Genomic DNA, 17,336 nt, shown 5'->3' with positions numbered 1-17,336 from the left:
ACACCCTGCTCATAATTAAAACGTAAGTAATTGTAAGTTTTTTTCCATCAGACGTAAACTGTTAAAAATTGACAGCTATCAGTACGTTGGCAATACATACACTATTACAACAAAAACAGTGCCAATTCCACAAGTCATATGTAGTGGAAATTGCGGTAATGTAATGCACATTTACGCGAAATAGAAGGCAGGTACCTAATCGGTGTATGTTACAGAAAGCGACATTTAACATACACAGTTCTACACCAAATACGTAACTAGAGGCCAGACCAGCAACCCACTCGAAAAGTACTCATACAAATGAAACCCAGGTAAACATGCAGAAATACAACAGAAACTAAATGGCACTTACTTAAGAGTAAATGTATTGAAACCAAAACACATATTGGTTTTTGAACTGCATCAAACCTAAAAATAATATCGATGTAATCAAATTTCAAATGAGTCATACTGGCCATACATATTGTCACACAAACCATTCGCATATGAATGTTTGCTTCATGAACAGTTTCCTTGTGGGCGTCTTTCATACGTTCTATATACGTGGCTCCTACATTCAGTTTATCCCACGTCTTGGTCGTTCTTTTTATAGATAAGACGTAGTGTATGCCCTCATTTGTGTACAAATAAGCATTGGTACTATGACACGACACATAGGTCATGCTCCTTCTTTTTACTTCTTTGTGAGGTATTGTTTTCTTCCATTCATCCCCTTTTACAGTTATTTTGTCTAACAGTAAGTTGTTTCAGGATTGTGCGGATAATGCATTTCCGACTATCAAATAGATATCATGAATAGTATTTAAAGAAGTTTTAATAGATAGTATAATTTTACAATGTATCGAGTGGAAATTCGTGATGGTACATTTTAGATATGTGACAATGGATGTATCTGTTCTTTCTGTCAGTTGCTCGGTGTAAGTTCATTGTAGAGTCTTGGCATTGTTCTCATTCTTTTTTAATATGTTTCTGTGTAACTTGATTGATAAGCTCATAAAGCTATCTTTAATGTCTAATGCATATATGCATATAGGCCTGAAGGTGATGCAATGAAGCGTTGAAACTGGTAGCGACGAAATAAATTAAAATCGTAAAGCCTTTTGTCCCCATGCAATTCACATTTGGGAGATAAAATAAATGTCTCAAGTTTCTCTGGTTACATCTTAGCGCCAGCTGTGCCTTCAGAGAAAGACGGCCCAATCAAACGCCGATAAGATACCTCACACCACAGATTCACTCCTGATAAACTTACGGCTCTGTGGACACTGAAGTGCCAATTTGCGGCAGCCCATTAGACGCAATTGTGCCGGTTTTCTGTACCACCGCGTTTAAATTGCACCGTAGTAGACCATGCAATTATCTCTACAAACGCTACATCTCTGTGCGCCATACTATTAATACACTCGCAGTTCTCCATTCTACGATATGCGTTGTCCTCGTTTAGTGTGTTTGGTCTTGGGACGTAGCGCTTAAACTTCGCAGTCTCCTAAATGCGCCGAACACCTGAGCGGCTCAGAGTGGTTTCAAGTGCTCGCTGTCTCTTACCGATCTGTCATGACCGAGCGAATTGTTGTAACACAGTACGGGAGGTCGCTGCACTTGTTGCTGTTACAGGGTGTCCATATCACTCTTTGTGAACGTCTATAACAAAGCTTTCGACTTCAAACTTGTTTCAAATCTGTACAGTTGTTGCACTTGTCGATGCCTCTGTTTGAAACTCATATTTCCATTGGTGTTGAACTTCATTAATATTTTCGTACTTAATTTACCAGTTCAAAACTGCTTTCCTTTTATCAATCTTGTACTATCCATGAACAAAACAACGCTGTGTGGTGTCTATCACGAAAAATAAAATCAAAACAACGCTTATGTGGCGACTATCATGTAATAAAAGACTATGTGGCAACTGACAGAGCAAAAATTAAACTAATAAATATAACGTGTTTCGGTAAATTAATTAGGAAGTAATGATAATTAACCAACATACACTTTTTGAATCACTCTGTATATGTGGTGTATGACTGCAAACGTGAATTTGTCAGTCATTACTATAAAATCCTTATAACTATAATAATTCATTAGTTACCACCAGAAGAATACCGGAATTATGTTGTATTATTTCCTTTATTGACCTGGAAAAACGAGACGTCTTTTAAGAATTCCTACCACCAGTGGAGAACTGCACGTACAATAACAATAGGCGAAGACAATATCAGAATCGCCTACCAGCTGTTTACTAACTATTCTGCGATGTTTTCTGTCTCCGAGGAAACAAACCTGCTTACATTGCTTTTGTAGTGGCTAATTTCCTGGTGCAACTCTTCCGCGCAATTTCTGCAACTTTAGTATCGGAAGTGTTACTATGTTAACGGAAAGTGTCGTTGAGGTTGGAGAGTGCGTGTGTAGTATCGCATCGTGTTTCTACTATTGGTTCCAATGATAACACGGGATAGTAAAATAGGTGCCAGTATATAATCTTGTCCAACCTATTAACACCAATGAGGCCGCCATACGTATCATCCCTATCCGACGGATGGCTTACCGTGAAGTGCCAAGTACTCTCACTCGACGCCAATATTGGCAGATCTTCCCTTGCTGTAAGAGCGATAACGTCTAAAATTCATTGCCCCACCAAGATTCGTGCAAGCATATATTAGCTACCTTTGTGTAAGGACAGCGGTTGAGGTTAACTGCCATATCTGGTGTTGGATGCGACCGAGTGCCAAGGAATAGGAGGGTACTCGGACAGAAAGCAGAAATAGCTAGAAGTACACGTCGTAGGAATAACACAATAACTTTACTTAACTTGAAACAGTTAAGTCCAAAAGTATCCCTTAATCAGAGCATAGTTATCTCACATCAGCAAAATTACCGATAGCTGCTATAAACTACTGAAATGTATGTGTGTACACGAGTGGTGTCTGTTCCGTTGCACGTTTCCGACAGAACAGACATTGCTATTGTTGTGGTTGGCAGGAGAGCCAACCCCGTTTTGCTAAATGAGGCCGAAATGCATACGTTTTAGCTCAAGCAGGCTGGCGTGAGGTCTGGAACATGACAAGGGAATTAGAATTGAGAAAAACTGACGTAGCTGGTGGAATACTTAACTTTAATCCATTAATAGAGAACGTCGCTCTTAATGGTACATGATTCACAATATCAATAGTACGGATACTGGCGCCTTGCTAGGTCGTAGCACATAACGTAGCTTAAGGCTATGCTAACTATCGTCTCGGCAAATGAGAGCGTAGAAGTCAGTGAACCGTCGCTAGCAAAGTCGGCTGTACAACTGGGGCGAGTGCTAGGAAGTCTCTCTAGACCTGCCGTGTGCCGGCGCTCGGTCTGCAATCATTGATAGTGGCGACACGCGGGTCCGACGTATACTACCGGACCGCGGCCGATTTAAAGGCTACCACCTAGCAAGTGTGGTGTCTGGCGGTGACACCACAGCTATTCTGTGATAGCGCGATGGATCCATGACATTCACTTTAGTGCAGATACACTAGTATCGTCTGAAATCCTGCCGGAATCAGAAATTTGCGAGTAGAACGTTAATGGACGAGGGACGCTGCACCGTAGCCGTAGCAGATGGCAAGAAGATCATGCGCAGCAACTGATCATACAACGAAAATCGTGTCAGCGGCACCTATCTGGTATTTAAAACACACATTAGTTCTCAGTTCAACAACAGTCCAAATCAAAATGCAACTGCTGACGCAGTTGTAGGCATAACTAATCGCTGATACAGTATTAAATACCCTCATCAGCGTCAGAAATGAAATATATCTACAGCTCTGTCAAGTGTTACGTTGTAAGTCGGACTGATGTTGCATTGTTATATAGTATTGGTAAGATCTGCTATATAAGTGGCTCGTTCATATTTGCTGCATAGTTGGTGCTTATCGGTCTATGCTCACACATAGTGTTTATTGGGTGAATCGGTTTCGACACGTTAAATCTTTTTCAAAACCCCTATGAAACAAGAAAAAATATGCAACAAACACACTTATTCCAATGGCTCTGCGCACTATGGGACTTAACATCTTTGGTCATCAGTCCCCTAGAACTTAGAACTACTTAAACCTAACTAACCTAAGGACATCACACAACAGCCAGTCATCACGAGGCAGAGAAAATCCCTAACCCCGCCGGGAATCGAACCCGGGAACAAACACACTTATCAGTACTACATCAACAGTTAAATAAACACAAAATTACACTACATAAATAATAGTGACGCAACCAAGTGCTACGAAATGCATCATTTTAATTCGCATTGTGTACTTAGGTCTAATTTGTTAATCTAAAGTCGACAAGTGCATTTTTGTATATTGTCTCTACTTTCGTAGGGCTATTGGCCAGACGTCCTGTTTTTTCCAGGAAAGTCCCGCTTTTCACATAAAAGTCCCGGTGTCGCGAGTCGAGAAACGAAATGAGAGGAATAATATTTCTCATTTAATTACCTATTTACGAAAAACAAATTTCCTAGAAGAGGAAATACACATTTGCACAATTTATACCGCATTTGTTTTAACTCATCTTCTGCCTAAAGAAAGAATGAGAGATGTTGGGAAGACAAATAGGTATTGCTTACTCTCGCCCCTAACTTGCCGACCTTCCACTTTACTACTGTCAAGGCAATTAAAACCAAAACAAAAGCAGGTATAATAGAGAACAGTACTACAGCCAAATGTGAGTTAGTTTTGTGAAGAATGTGAGCAGTACAGCTCGTGTTACCGATGATTATTGCATATTGCTTGCCATGTATGCACGCTTGCCCTGACAGTCAGCAGTCAACTGAGAGGGCGGCGCATTGTCGGCAGATTTCACTCACTCAGTGACAAAAGCTCAAGTCTACCGGACTTTTAGAACAACTGAAAACAGTTCTCGACTAGAAGTAAAAATCTGTGGCTGATCAACTGTGCGGACAAAGTTACTACCTCGTATTGTTAGAAGTCAGTGAATGTAGATATTAAATACAGGAAGTGTGGTGTCTCGTGAAAATGCCTAACTGGAGGTGTTCATTTGGTGAAAGGTTAAAGAAAGGATTTCCATTTTTTTGCGAAAGTGTCATGAACGGTAAAGGTGAGTGTACGTTATGCAGATCGGTGTTCTCAATAGGTCATGGCAGGAGAAGCGATTTCCAAAAGGAGAAGCTCAAGGATACATCATCGCCATCTACAGGTCGCAAGGAGATGAATTCTTTTTATAAGAGAAACACTTCAGGGGTGTACGAATTAAAACTAGATGATGAAGAAGGCATGTTTGCGTATAACGTCGTCTATCAAAATCATAGCTTTCGATTAAATCACTGTACTTTTTCTCTGATTCGTAAGCTGTGCGGCAGCGTTGTTGTTGTGCCAGAACTAAAAGTGAAGCAGTTGTTGTTAATTGTTTATCACCCATGTTCTTACAGTAATAGCTAATGAATTGCAAAAATCAAAGTATGTTTCCATAATGAACGATGCTTCAAATCACACATCAATGAAAATGATTCCATTAATGGTTCGATATTACATTCCTGGTTTCCACATAAAAGTAAAAATTTTGGTTATTAGCTAAGTTCAAAACGAAACAGCTAACACACAAATTCAGTTTATTAAGAAAATCTTGACAAAATACGGTTTAATGAACAAAGTAATTACATATTCTGCAGACAATGCTAATACCAATTTTGAGGGAGCCAACCGTAATGGAACACTCAATGTTTACCAGTATCTTCAAGCAAAATTAAATAAGTCACTTGTTGGTGTTCGATGTGGTGCTAACGTTTTCCACAGTAGTGTTCAAACAGTAGCAAATGGTGTGCCTGTTGATGTTGAGTTGATTGTGTTCAAAATTTACAAGTGTTTTAAAACTTGTACCGTAAGAACCCAAGCCTTAAAATAATTCTATGAGTTTACTGGAGTTGAATACAAGTCCCTGTTACATAAAAGGAAAACACGTTGGCTGTATCTGCTTCCTGCCCTGCTGAGGATCTTGATGAAAGATCGTGCTAATTTTGATAAAGTAACAGCTATTATTATTGTGGAAACTCATTTCACTCTATCTGGCACAGAATTTCATGATTATTTTCTTTCTAACAAAGAACAGCTAGAATCAGTTCAGTCTCCTGATATATACAGTAAAGTCAATCTTAAAATGAAAATTTGTATCTGATTAATAATATTACAAAGTTTATAGGACTAAAGAATTTTACCTATTTAAAATAGTGACTAAACATTGCAGAAAATACATCCAGTCTATTTCTGAAGAAAAGAATTTTACTTATTTGTATTGTACATACAATTTCCTTTCCAATTCACACGAAGAAGATTCATTCTTGCCCTAGGTTTTTCAGTTGCTGCAACGTCATATCCATAAAGTAGGTTTCAAAATCTGGCACGAAAAACAAGCCTAAATGCAGTAACGAAGCTAAGTATAAACTGCAGCGACAAGTGCCACAGTCTTCTGTCTTTGAAATCTATTCAGCGTAGATACTGAAAATGACTGAAGTGTTGAAACGTTTCCAACCAAATACAACATGTGAGAGCATCGACTGATAATGTCTGTATTCATATAAGTGGCGTTGATATTATATTCGATTTATGGTCATACACTCCTGGAAATTGAAATAAGAACACCGTGAATTCATTGTCCCAGGAAGGGGAAACTTTATTGACACATTCCTGGGGTCAGATACATCACATGATCACACTGACAGAACCACAGGCACATAGACACAGGCAACAGAGCATGCACAATGTCGGCACTAGTACAGTGTATATCCACCTTTCGCAGCAATGCAGGCTGCTATTCTCCCATGGAGACGATCGTAGAGATGCTAGATGTAGTCCTGTGGAACGGCTTGCCATGCCATTTCCACCTAGCGCCTCAGTTGGACCAGCGTTCGTGCTGGACGTGCAGGCCGCGTGAGACGACGCTTCATCCAGTCCCAAACATGCTCAATGGGGGACAGATCCGGAGATCTTGCTGGCCAGGGTAGTTGACTTACACCTTCTAGAGCACGTTGGGTGGCACGGGATACATGCGGACGTGCATTGTCCTGTTGGAACAGCAAGTTCCCTTGCCGGTCTAGGAATGGTAGAACGATGGGTTCGATGACGGTTTGGATGTACAGAGCACTATTCAGTGTCCCCTCGACGATCACTAGAGGTGTACGGCCAGTGTAGGAGATCGCTCCCCACACCATGATGCCGGGTGTTGGCCCTGTGTGCCTCGGTCGTATGCAGTCCTGATTGTGGCGCTCACCTGCACGGCGCCAAACACGCATACGACCATCATTGGCACCAAGGCAGAAGCGACTCTCATCGCTGAAGACGACACGTCTCCATTCGTCCCTCCATTCACGCCTGTCGCGACACCACTGGAGGCGGGCTGCACGATGTTGGGGCGTGAGCGGAAGACGGCCTAACAGTGTGCGGGACCGTAGCCCAGCTTCATGGAGACGGTTGCGAATGATCCTCGCCGATACCCCAGGAGCAACAGTGTCCCTAATTTGCCGGGAAGTGTCGGTGCGGTCCCCTACGGCACTGCGTAGGATCCTACGGTCTTGGCGTGCATCCGTGCTTCGCTGCGGCCTGGTCCCAGGTCGACGGGCACGTGCACCTTCCGCCGACCACTGGCGACAACATCGATGTACTGTGGAGACCTCACGCCCCACGTGTTGAGCAATTCGGCGGTACGTCCACCCGGCCTCCCGCATGCCCACTATACGCCCTCGCTCAAAGTCCGTCAACTGCACATACGGTTCACGTCCACGCTGTCGCGGCATGCTACCAGTGTTAAAGACTGCGATGGAGCTCCGTATGCCACGGCAAACTGGCTGACACTGACGGCGGCGGTGCACAAATGCTGCGCAGCTAGCGCCATTCGACGGCCAACACCGCGGTTCCTGGTGTGTCCGCTGTGCCGTGCGTGTGATCATTGCTTGTACAGCCCTCTCGCAGTGTCCGGAGCAAGTATGGTGGGTCTGACACACCGGTGTCAATGTGTTCTTTTTTCCATTTCCAGTAGTGTATATTGCAGATGATCATTGCGACATGTCCTACAGCATTCGGTGTATAAAATGACTGTGGAGTAACAATGAATCACTTGAAAACGTGTACAGATCTGAAATTTCGATATTGTAAAAAACAGCACAATGAAAGAACAGTTAAATGTTTTGACACTTCTAAGTGACTTGCCTTCCAGTCAGGTGCACAATGTAACTATAATACATCATAATTACTCTGAAATTCAGAAACTTTATCTGGTTTGGAGCATCGCTAAGTTCCGTATTTACCAAGTTACTTAATAAGTTAGTCAGAACCACAAAGCAACAAAGCCACATCTCTCCATTGCTATGAGTATTTTAATCCTTATTAACAATTATTTTAGGATCACTTTCCTAGATGTTAGTTATTACTTTCAGGCAAGCAGAACATTGGAAGCTGGACTCTGACAGGTGTGCTTCATTGCATGTCGTTATTATACTGCAGGTGTTTAGTTGGTGGCGTCAACATTCGCAAAGATTCAATGTTGTTTCCCGGAATAGGTAGCATCTGCGGCCATTGGTCGTCTCTGTCTCAGTCGATACTACAAATTAGATTCACCGTCTACCAGCAATGTTTCAGATCGATAGTTATCGTTGACGCTCCCAACAACAGTAGAGAGTGACATTCCAGCTGAAACCAAGGTATCTAATGTCAGGGATTGCAAGGACGTCCTACTTAGTATAGCTATATCGGAAACTCTTCTTTCCAATACTCCACTTCAAAGGTCATCATAATAGTGTCCTCATACGTGATTGGACAGACAGACTCTTAGTGTCATCAGTTGAATTTCTTATGCTCGTAACTAGAGCTTGCTTTTAAATGAATATAAAAACTTGCAGAAACTTATTGTTCTGAATGTATTCTTGAGTAATGCCAGTAGCTCTCCAATAATCTGCAAAATGTGTTTTGTGTTGAGACATTGATACTGGGACTGAATCACTGTGCGTTATTATCATCACCTACAGAGAAATAACTAATAGGTCCTAGTCACAACCACAGTGATACTTTGAGTGGTTTGCACTGGGTTCATTGACTGGCGAAAAGCTTTCTTCCCTGTCTTCAGCTTTATCAATGTATCGACTCTCATGTCTTTCATAAACGGTAAGCCATCTGTCGCTTGTACTTGCCGTGGGGATGAGTTATTTGTACTGTGTGTAAGGAGATCCGTAAAATATGTACATACGGCATGTATGCCTTCCGCCAGTGTAAGGCTTAGTTAAAGCGTTTATAACTGATATAACTGAGTAGGCCTGACTATCGTACGGCGTCGTTATGTAAATAAACTAGCCTCAGGAGGACGCCACTGTAACCGTGCCCGAAACGCTGTTTTCTCCAAACTTTTATGTCAATCGCATGTCACTGATAAACTAACTGCTTTCGTACCCGAGACCGCTAACGCACAACTGTGTGATGGCACTCGACTCGGAAGTAAGTCAGTTCAAATTCTGGTCGTACAAAATTTTCACTGGCAATATTTGGCAGTCTAGAGGAGGAGAGGTGGTGGTAAAGTTCTTGATCATCAAACTTTGCACCTACATCGCGTATTCAATTTCAAATCCCATTGCAGTGTCTCCTGAAATGAAGGCGCGTGACATCGTTGATGGTGACGCATCTGTCAGTTGCAGGTAATAGCACATCTCGGTGCTATTAGAGAGGAGCAGGGTATATGCGAACAGCAGGTTTCACCTTCTCCCATCCGTTCATCCATAACAACACAAACCCAACACTAGACTGCACGAGCAGTCACCCCCGTGACGCAGGTACACACTTGACACTTCATAACAGGCGGAGGAAGGTATGGACAAACCACCTCCACTAAGACCAGACCAAGAATGGCCATGCGGGTTCTTGCATCTGCACATTTGGCTTTACAAATAACCAAGTCTGCAAGAATTGCACTCACCTTGTCTAGCGCGGCCTGCACCTTGGCCTCGCTGCCGGTGTCCAGAGCAGAGGTGGCCTCGTCCAGCAGCAGGATCTTAGGGCGGCGCACCAGCGCCCTGGCGATGGCGATGCGCTGCTTCTGGCCACCCGACAGCTGGGCTCCGCGCTCGCCCACCAGCGTGTCGTAGCCCTGCACAGGCATGTGGCCCACTGTTAGCCACGTGGGCTATGAGGGTGGTCATACACGGCTACAATCCACCCGTGGGTCTGCAGACAGCTACTATAGTCACGAACACGACGAATAAAAATAGAGCGATATGTAGTACTTCTGAGGCTTAAAGTAGTATTTATTACCCCTATTATTGTAGACTAAGCAAGAGGTAATCGGAGACGTACCATTAGAAGGAATAGAAAAGCAACTGAAATCACTCAACAGAGGAAAGTCCACTGGACATGACGGGATACCAACTCAATTCTACACAGAGTACGTGAAAGAACTTGGCCCCCTTCTAACAGCCGTGTACCGCACGTCTCTAGAGCACAGGTAGTTCCAGTTTCAAAGAAGGGTCGTCGAGCAGATGCGCAAAACTATAGGCCTATATCTCTGGTATCGATCTGTTGTAGAATTTTAGAACATGTTTTTTGCTCGCGTACCATGTCATTTCTGGAAATGTAGAATCTACTCTGTAGGAATCCACATGGATTCCGGAAACAGTGATCGTGTGAGACCCAACTCGCTTTATTTGTTCATGAGACCCAGAAAATATTAGATACAGGCTCCCAGGTAGATGCCATTTTCCTTTACTTCCGGAAAGCGTTCGATACAGTTCCGCACTGTCGCCTGACAAACAAAGTAAAGAGTCTACGGAATATCAGACTAGCTGTGCGGCTGGATTGAAGAGTTTTTAGCAAACAGAACACAGCATGTTGTTTTCAATGGAGAGATGTCTACAGACGTTAAAGTAACCTCTAGCGTGCCACAGGGGAGTGTTATGGGACCATTGCTTTTTACAATATATATAAATGACCTACTAGATAGTGTCGGAATTCCATGCGACTTTTCGCGGATGATGCTGTAGTATCCAGAGAAGTTGCGGCATTAGAAAATTGCACCGAAATGCAGGAAGATCTGCAATGGATAGGTACTTCGTGCAGGGAGTGGCAACTGACCCTTAACATGGACAAATGTAATGTATTGCGAATACATAGAAAGAAGGATCCTTTATTGTATGATTATATAGTAGCGGAACAAACACTGGTAGCAGTTACTTCTGTAAAATATCTGGGAGTATGCGTGCGGAATGATTTGAAGTGGAATGATCATATAAAATTAATTGTTGGTAAGGCGGGTACCAGGTTGAGATTCATTGGGAGAGTCCTTAGAAAATGTACTCCATCAACAAAGGAGGTGGCTTACAAAACACTCGTTCGACCTATACTTGAATGTTGCTCATCAGTGTGGGATCCGTACCAGGTCGGGTTGACGGAGGAGATAGAGAAGATCCAAAGAAGAGCGGTGCGTTTCGTCACAGGGTTATATGGTAAGCGTGATAGCGTTACGGAGATGTTTAGCATACTCAAGTGGCAGACTCTGCAAGAGAGGCGCTCTGCATCGTGGTGTAGCTTTCTCGCCAGGTTTCGAGAGGGTGCGTTTCTGGATGAGGCATCGAATATATTGCTTCCTCATACTTATACCTCCCGAGGAGATTAAGAATGTAAAATTAGAGAGATTCGAGCGCGCACGGAGGCTTTCAGACAGTCGTTCTTCCCACGAACCATACGCGCCTGAGACAGGAAAGGGAGGTAATGACAGTGGCACGTAAAGTGCCCTCCGCCACACACCGTTGGGTGGCTTGCGAAGTATAAATGTAGATGTATATGTAGATTCTGAAATACGGAAGAAAATGGCTTTTTATTTGATACAGATCCAAATAGGAGTACAGATAGGATAGCAAGCCGCAAAACAAAAACAAGGTTACATTCTTATTACCTGCCAAAGAAAATATTACAATGATACAAAAGAGAGACAAACTTGTAAATTATCTTCTAGAAGCAAGTATAGCAAGTTCGGTACATGATCCGCTCAAGAGAGTGACACATTTTCCCATAGTAAATAATTCCTATGATCAGAATTTGACAAGATTAAAAGTATAGTGTTTGCAATACCACAGATTACATGATGCTAAACATTAAATGGACAGATAACGTATGAAATGAGGTTTCCTGTTCCATTCGAAAACAGGGCAAGGAAAAAGCGACTGTGTCTATTCCTCCGTACGAGCCCTGATCTCTCTAGTATTATCTTCATGACCCTTACGCAAAATGTACATTGGCGGCAGTAGAATAATTCTGCTGCCATCATCAAACGCCAGTTCTGTAAATTTTCTCGTCAGTGCTTCTCGAAGAGAACGTCGCCTTTCCTCCTGTGATTCTCAGCGGAGTTCCAGAAGCATCTCCGTTACGCTTGCGTGTTTTTCTAGCCTATCGGTAAAAAATCCAGCAGACCACCTCTGAATTACTTCGATGTCTTCTTTTGATCCAACCTTGTGCGGATCCCAAAAGCTTGAACAGTACTCAAAGAGCCGCGCTAGTGTCCTATGAGCGGTCTCCTTCACACATGAACCACACATTACTAAAATTATCCCAGTATACCGTATTCCTTACTACTGTCCTTGCATTTCATTTTTAATCGACACTACAGACGCTGCATTGGAACGTTATGGAATTGGTTTTCCCTTCTCATCTGCATTAAATTACGTTTTTCTACATTTACAACTAGCTGCCGTTCAACCACCAAATAGAAATTCTGTCTATGTCTTCTGATATCCTTCTGGTCGCTCAACGACGACACCTTCCCATATTCCACAACATCATCAGCAAACAGTCGCAGACTGCTGCTTACCTTGTCAGCCAGATTACTTATGGGTATAAAAAATAAAAAGGTGCAGTGGAGGAGAGCTTGTACAGGGTGGGGCAAATAAAAGGGGATCGGATGACTGGATACGACTGGACGTGTATGTATGCGTAGAACCACACCCTGTGACGCGCACAACATGTGTACGTCCACCGCGTGATTCACACCGGTTTAGAGCGTACTGCGAGCAGTGACAGTGTCAGGAGAGCGCTGCAAAGGAGACGACGGTACTCAACAGTGGAGCAGCGGGTGTTCGTTGTGGAAAGTTACGTGACAACAAAGTAGCGGAAACGGCGTAGTCAGTTGCTGTTCAGAAGTTCAATGGTGTCAAAGTACCAGCAAAGAGTACCATGCAACACTTCGTATGAAAATGGCGTCAGGCAGGATGACAGGCTCTCTTTTCAACAAATGAAATATTATTCCGAACCACGGCCCGAAAGTTCCAAGAGACGAATGGTAGCCCCTTTCAACATCTGTTATGGCCCGGTTTTTTCTGTTTCTTTTTTGTATTTTTTATTTTTAAATAATCATTCTTCTGAATGGTTTTATGCTGCCCACCACGAATCCTTCTCCTGTGCCAGCTTCTTCATCTCAATTATTTGCTGGATGCATTACAATCTCTGTCTTCCTCTACAGTTTTTGCCCTCTAGAGCTCCCTCTACTACAATGGAAGTCATTCTCTGATGTCCTTACAGATGTCCTATCATCTTGTATCTTCTCGTTTCAGTATTTTCCACATATTCATTTCCCATCCGATTCTGCGCACAACCTCCTCAGTCCTTACGGTATCAACCTACCTAATTTTCAAACTTCGTCTGTGGCATCACATCTCAAATTCTTTGATCCTTCCTTTTTCCGGTTTTCTCACAGTCCGTTACCATACAAGGCTGTGCTCCAAATGTACATTCTCAAGGATTTCTTTCTGAAATTAAGGCCTGTGTTTGTTACTAGTAGACTTCTCTTGGCCAGGAATGCCCTTTTTCCAGTGCCAGTCTGCTTTGATGTCCTCCTTGCTCCTTCCGTCACTGGATGCTTTGCTGCCTTGGAAGCAGAATTCCTTAACTTCATCTACTTCGTGACCATCAATCCTGACGTTAAGTTCCTGGCTCTTCTCATTTCCGCTACTTCATTTTACTTTCATCTTTCTGCGATTCACTCTCAAACCGTAGTCTGTACTTATTAGACTGTTCATTCCATTCAGCAGATCGTGTAATTCTTCTTCACTTTCACTCTGGATAGCAACGTCATCAGCGAATCGTATCAGTGATATCCTTTCACCACGAATTTTAATTCCACTCCAGAACCCTTCTTTTATTTCCATCACTGATTCTTCGCTGTACAGTAAGGGCGGAATACTACATTCCTGTCTTAATCCGAGCACTTCGTTCTTGGCCGTCCTCTCTTATTATTACCTCTTAGCTCTTTTACATGATGTACGTTACCCGCCTCTCCCTGTAGCTTATCCCTATTTTTCTCAGAATTTCGAACATCTTGCACCACTTTACACTGTCGAACGCTTTTTCTAGGTCGACAAATCCGATGAATGTGTCTTATGTGTTCTTTACTCTTGTTTGCATCATCAACCACAACGTCAGAATTGCCTCTCTCGTGCATTTACCATTCCCAGAGCAAAACTGATCGTCATCCAACACATCCTTAATTTTCTTTTCCATTCTTCTGTATATTATTAATTTCACCGAATATTGTTTTGATCTATATGCTGAGTCAGTCCTTTCGACAATCTTTTCTTTCTCAATTTCTTCACATTTTTGATGCAGCCATTTCGTTTTAGCTTCCCTGCACTTTCTATTTACTTCGTTTCTCAGCGACTTGTATTTCTGTCTTCCTGAATTTAGCTTCCCTGCACTTTCTATTTACTTCGTTTCTCAGCGACTTGTATTTCTGTATTCCTGAATTTCCCTGAATGTTTTTGTACTTCCTTCTTTCATCGATCTACTGGAGTCTTTCTTCTGTTAGCCACGCTTTCTTCGGAGTTACCTTCTTTGTATCTATGTTTAACCAGGTTAGTATTATACACTCCTGGAAATTGAAATAAGAACACCGTGAATTCATTGTCCCAGGAAGGGGAAACTTTATTGACACATTCCTGGGGTCAGATACATCACATGATCACACTGACAGAACCACAGGCACATAGACAGAGGCAACAGAGCATGCACAATGTCGGCACTAGTACAGTGTATATCCACCTTTCGCAGCAATGCAGGCTGCTATTCTCCCATGGAGACGATCGTAGAGATTCTGGATGTAGTCCTGTGGAACGGCATGTCATGCCATTTCCACCTGGCGCCTCAGTTGGACCAGCGTTCGTGCTGGACGTGCAGACCGCGTGAGAAGACGCTTCATCCAGTCCCAAACATGCTCAATGGGGGACAGATCCGGAGATCTTGCTGGCCAAGGTAGTTGACTTACACCTTCTAGAGCACGTTGGGTGGCACGGGATACATGTGGACGTGCATTGTCCTGTTGGAACAGCAAGTTCCCTTGCCGGTCTAGGAATGGTAGAACGATGGGTTCGATGAAGGTTTGGATGTACCGTGCACTATTCAGTGTCCCCTCGACGATCACCAGAGGTGTACGGCCAGTGTAGGAGATCGCTCCCCACACCATGATGCCGGGTGTTGGCCCTGTGTGCCTCGGTCGTATGCAGTCCTGATTGTGGCGCTCACCTGCACGGCGCCAAACACGCATACTACCATCATTGGCACCAAGGCAGAAGTGACTCTCATCGCTGAAGACGACACGTCTCCATTCGTCCCTCCATTCACGCCTGTCGCGACACCACTGGAGGCGGGCTGCACGATGTTGGGGCGTGAGCGGAAGACGGTCTAACGGCGTGCGGGACAGTAGCCCAGCTTCATGGAGACGGTTGCGAATGGTCCTCGCCGATACCCCAGGAGCAACAGTGTCCCTAATTTGCTGGGAAATGGCGGTGCGGTCCCTTACGGCACTGCGTAGGATCCTACGGTCTTGGCGTGCATCCGTGCGTCGGTGCGGTCCGGTCCCAGGTCGACGGGCACGTGCACCTTCCGCCGACCACTGGCGACAACATCGATGTACTGTGGAGACCTCACGCCCCACGTGTTGAGCAATTCGGCGGTACGTCCACCCGGCCTCCCGCATGCCCACTCTACGCCCTCCCTCAAAGTCCGTCAACTGCACATACGGTTCACGTCCACGCTGTCGCGGCATGCTACCAATGTTAAAGACTGCGATGGAGCTCCGTATGCCACGACAAACTGGCTGACACTGACGGCGGCGGTGCACAAATGCTGCGCAGTTAGCGCCATTCGACGGCCAACACCGCGGTTCCTGGTGTGTCCGCTGTGCCGTGCGTGTGATCATTGCTTGTACAGCCCTCTCGCAGTGTCCGGAGCAAGTATGGTGGGTCTGACACACCGGTGTCAATGTGTTCTTTTTACCATTTCCAGGAGTGTATTTACTTTCCTTTACTGTGTTTCTCTGTACCCTGGAACTCTACTTTCCAGGCCACTTTTATTTGACACACCCTGCAGAACAATGTACTGAGCACTGAAGAAACAAAAGTGTAGCATTGACACATTATGGAAACAGAGGAAACATAGAATCGAAACAGTAGAAAAAGTAGTAACTGTACAAATGCAAACCATGCTTTGCTAAAAACTAGCATACGTTTAGAGCTTACCTGCGGGAGCTTGGAAATGAAGTCATGTGCGTTGGCCATTTTGGCTGCCTCTATTATTTCCTCCATGGTTGAACCGTCTCGTCCGTAGCGTATGTTCTCTGCAATGGTGGTCTGGAAGAGTACCGGCTCCTGTCCCACCACGCCAATCTGCGACCGTAGCCAGCCAACATTCAGCTTCCGGATATCGTGGCCATCAAGCTCCACCTGTGTGCAAACACCAGCATCCGTCCCAACGTTTGTTTACACCATTAACAATCTGAACGAGACGAATTGAAAATAAAACAAAACTTCATCATTGTGGGTGACCAATGTTACAGGGCTATAGCCAGCAGTGAGCTAGGCCTTCCAGAAAATAAACGTAGCACTTTCGATGGAGGCAAAAAAAGAAAGAAAAAAACTCCGCAAGCCACTGTACAGAGCCTGATGGAGAGTACGTCGTATCAATATTGTTTTCATTCCTGTTCCAGCAGCATTTTGAGCGAGGGAAAGATGATAGTCGAAATGCCTCCGTAACAACCCTGATAGATCATCTTTCTCTCACGTTTCCTATGCGAAACATACGTTGCTTACAGCGTGATGGTCACACAGTCGTCGACGGACACTGATTCTCTAAATTTAACGAACAGGGTTTCCTGAAAGCTACGTCTTTCTTTCAAGGATTCCGACTTCATTTAAATTTATTCGTCGTTTTTCCTACTTCTCCTCATTTCCTGTGTCACGAACAGTTTCTTTCCTAGAATGTTTGTGTTTCTTCCCTTCTGAGTTTTCTGTTCTTTACACCTATCAACCATTTGTTCACAGCTGGGCAATCGACGCC

General features: G+C 43.8%; 1 protein-coding gene across 2 annotated transcripts in view; it reads right to left on the bottom strand.

Moving 5' to 3' along the window:
* LOC126354014 (ATP-dependent translocase ABCB1-like) overlaps positions 1-17,336 on the bottom strand; it is a 212,921-nt gene that overhangs the window by 85,069 nt on the left and 110,516 nt on the right. For both annotated transcript variants that reach the window (XM_050003333.1, XM_050003332.1), the window contains exons 10-11: positions 16,520-16,723; positions 9,940-10,110 (exon numbers count right to left, since the gene is read on the bottom strand). In XM_050003333.1, coding sequence (XP_049859290.1) covers positions 9,940-10,110; positions 16,520-16,723 — 375 coding nt within the window. The remainder of the gene's footprint in view (positions 1-9,939; positions 10,111-16,519; positions 16,724-17,336) is intronic.

This window comes from Schistocerca gregaria, chromosome 3 (genome assembly GCF_023897955.1).
Source record: "Schistocerca gregaria isolate iqSchGreg1 chromosome 3, iqSchGreg1.2, whole genome shotgun sequence".
NCBI classification, from domain to species: Eukaryota; Metazoa; Arthropoda; class Insecta; order Orthoptera; family Acrididae; genus Schistocerca; species Schistocerca gregaria.
The sequence above is the reverse complement of the archived record's forward strand: the minus strand, read 5'-3'. Positions and strand labels throughout refer to the sequence as shown.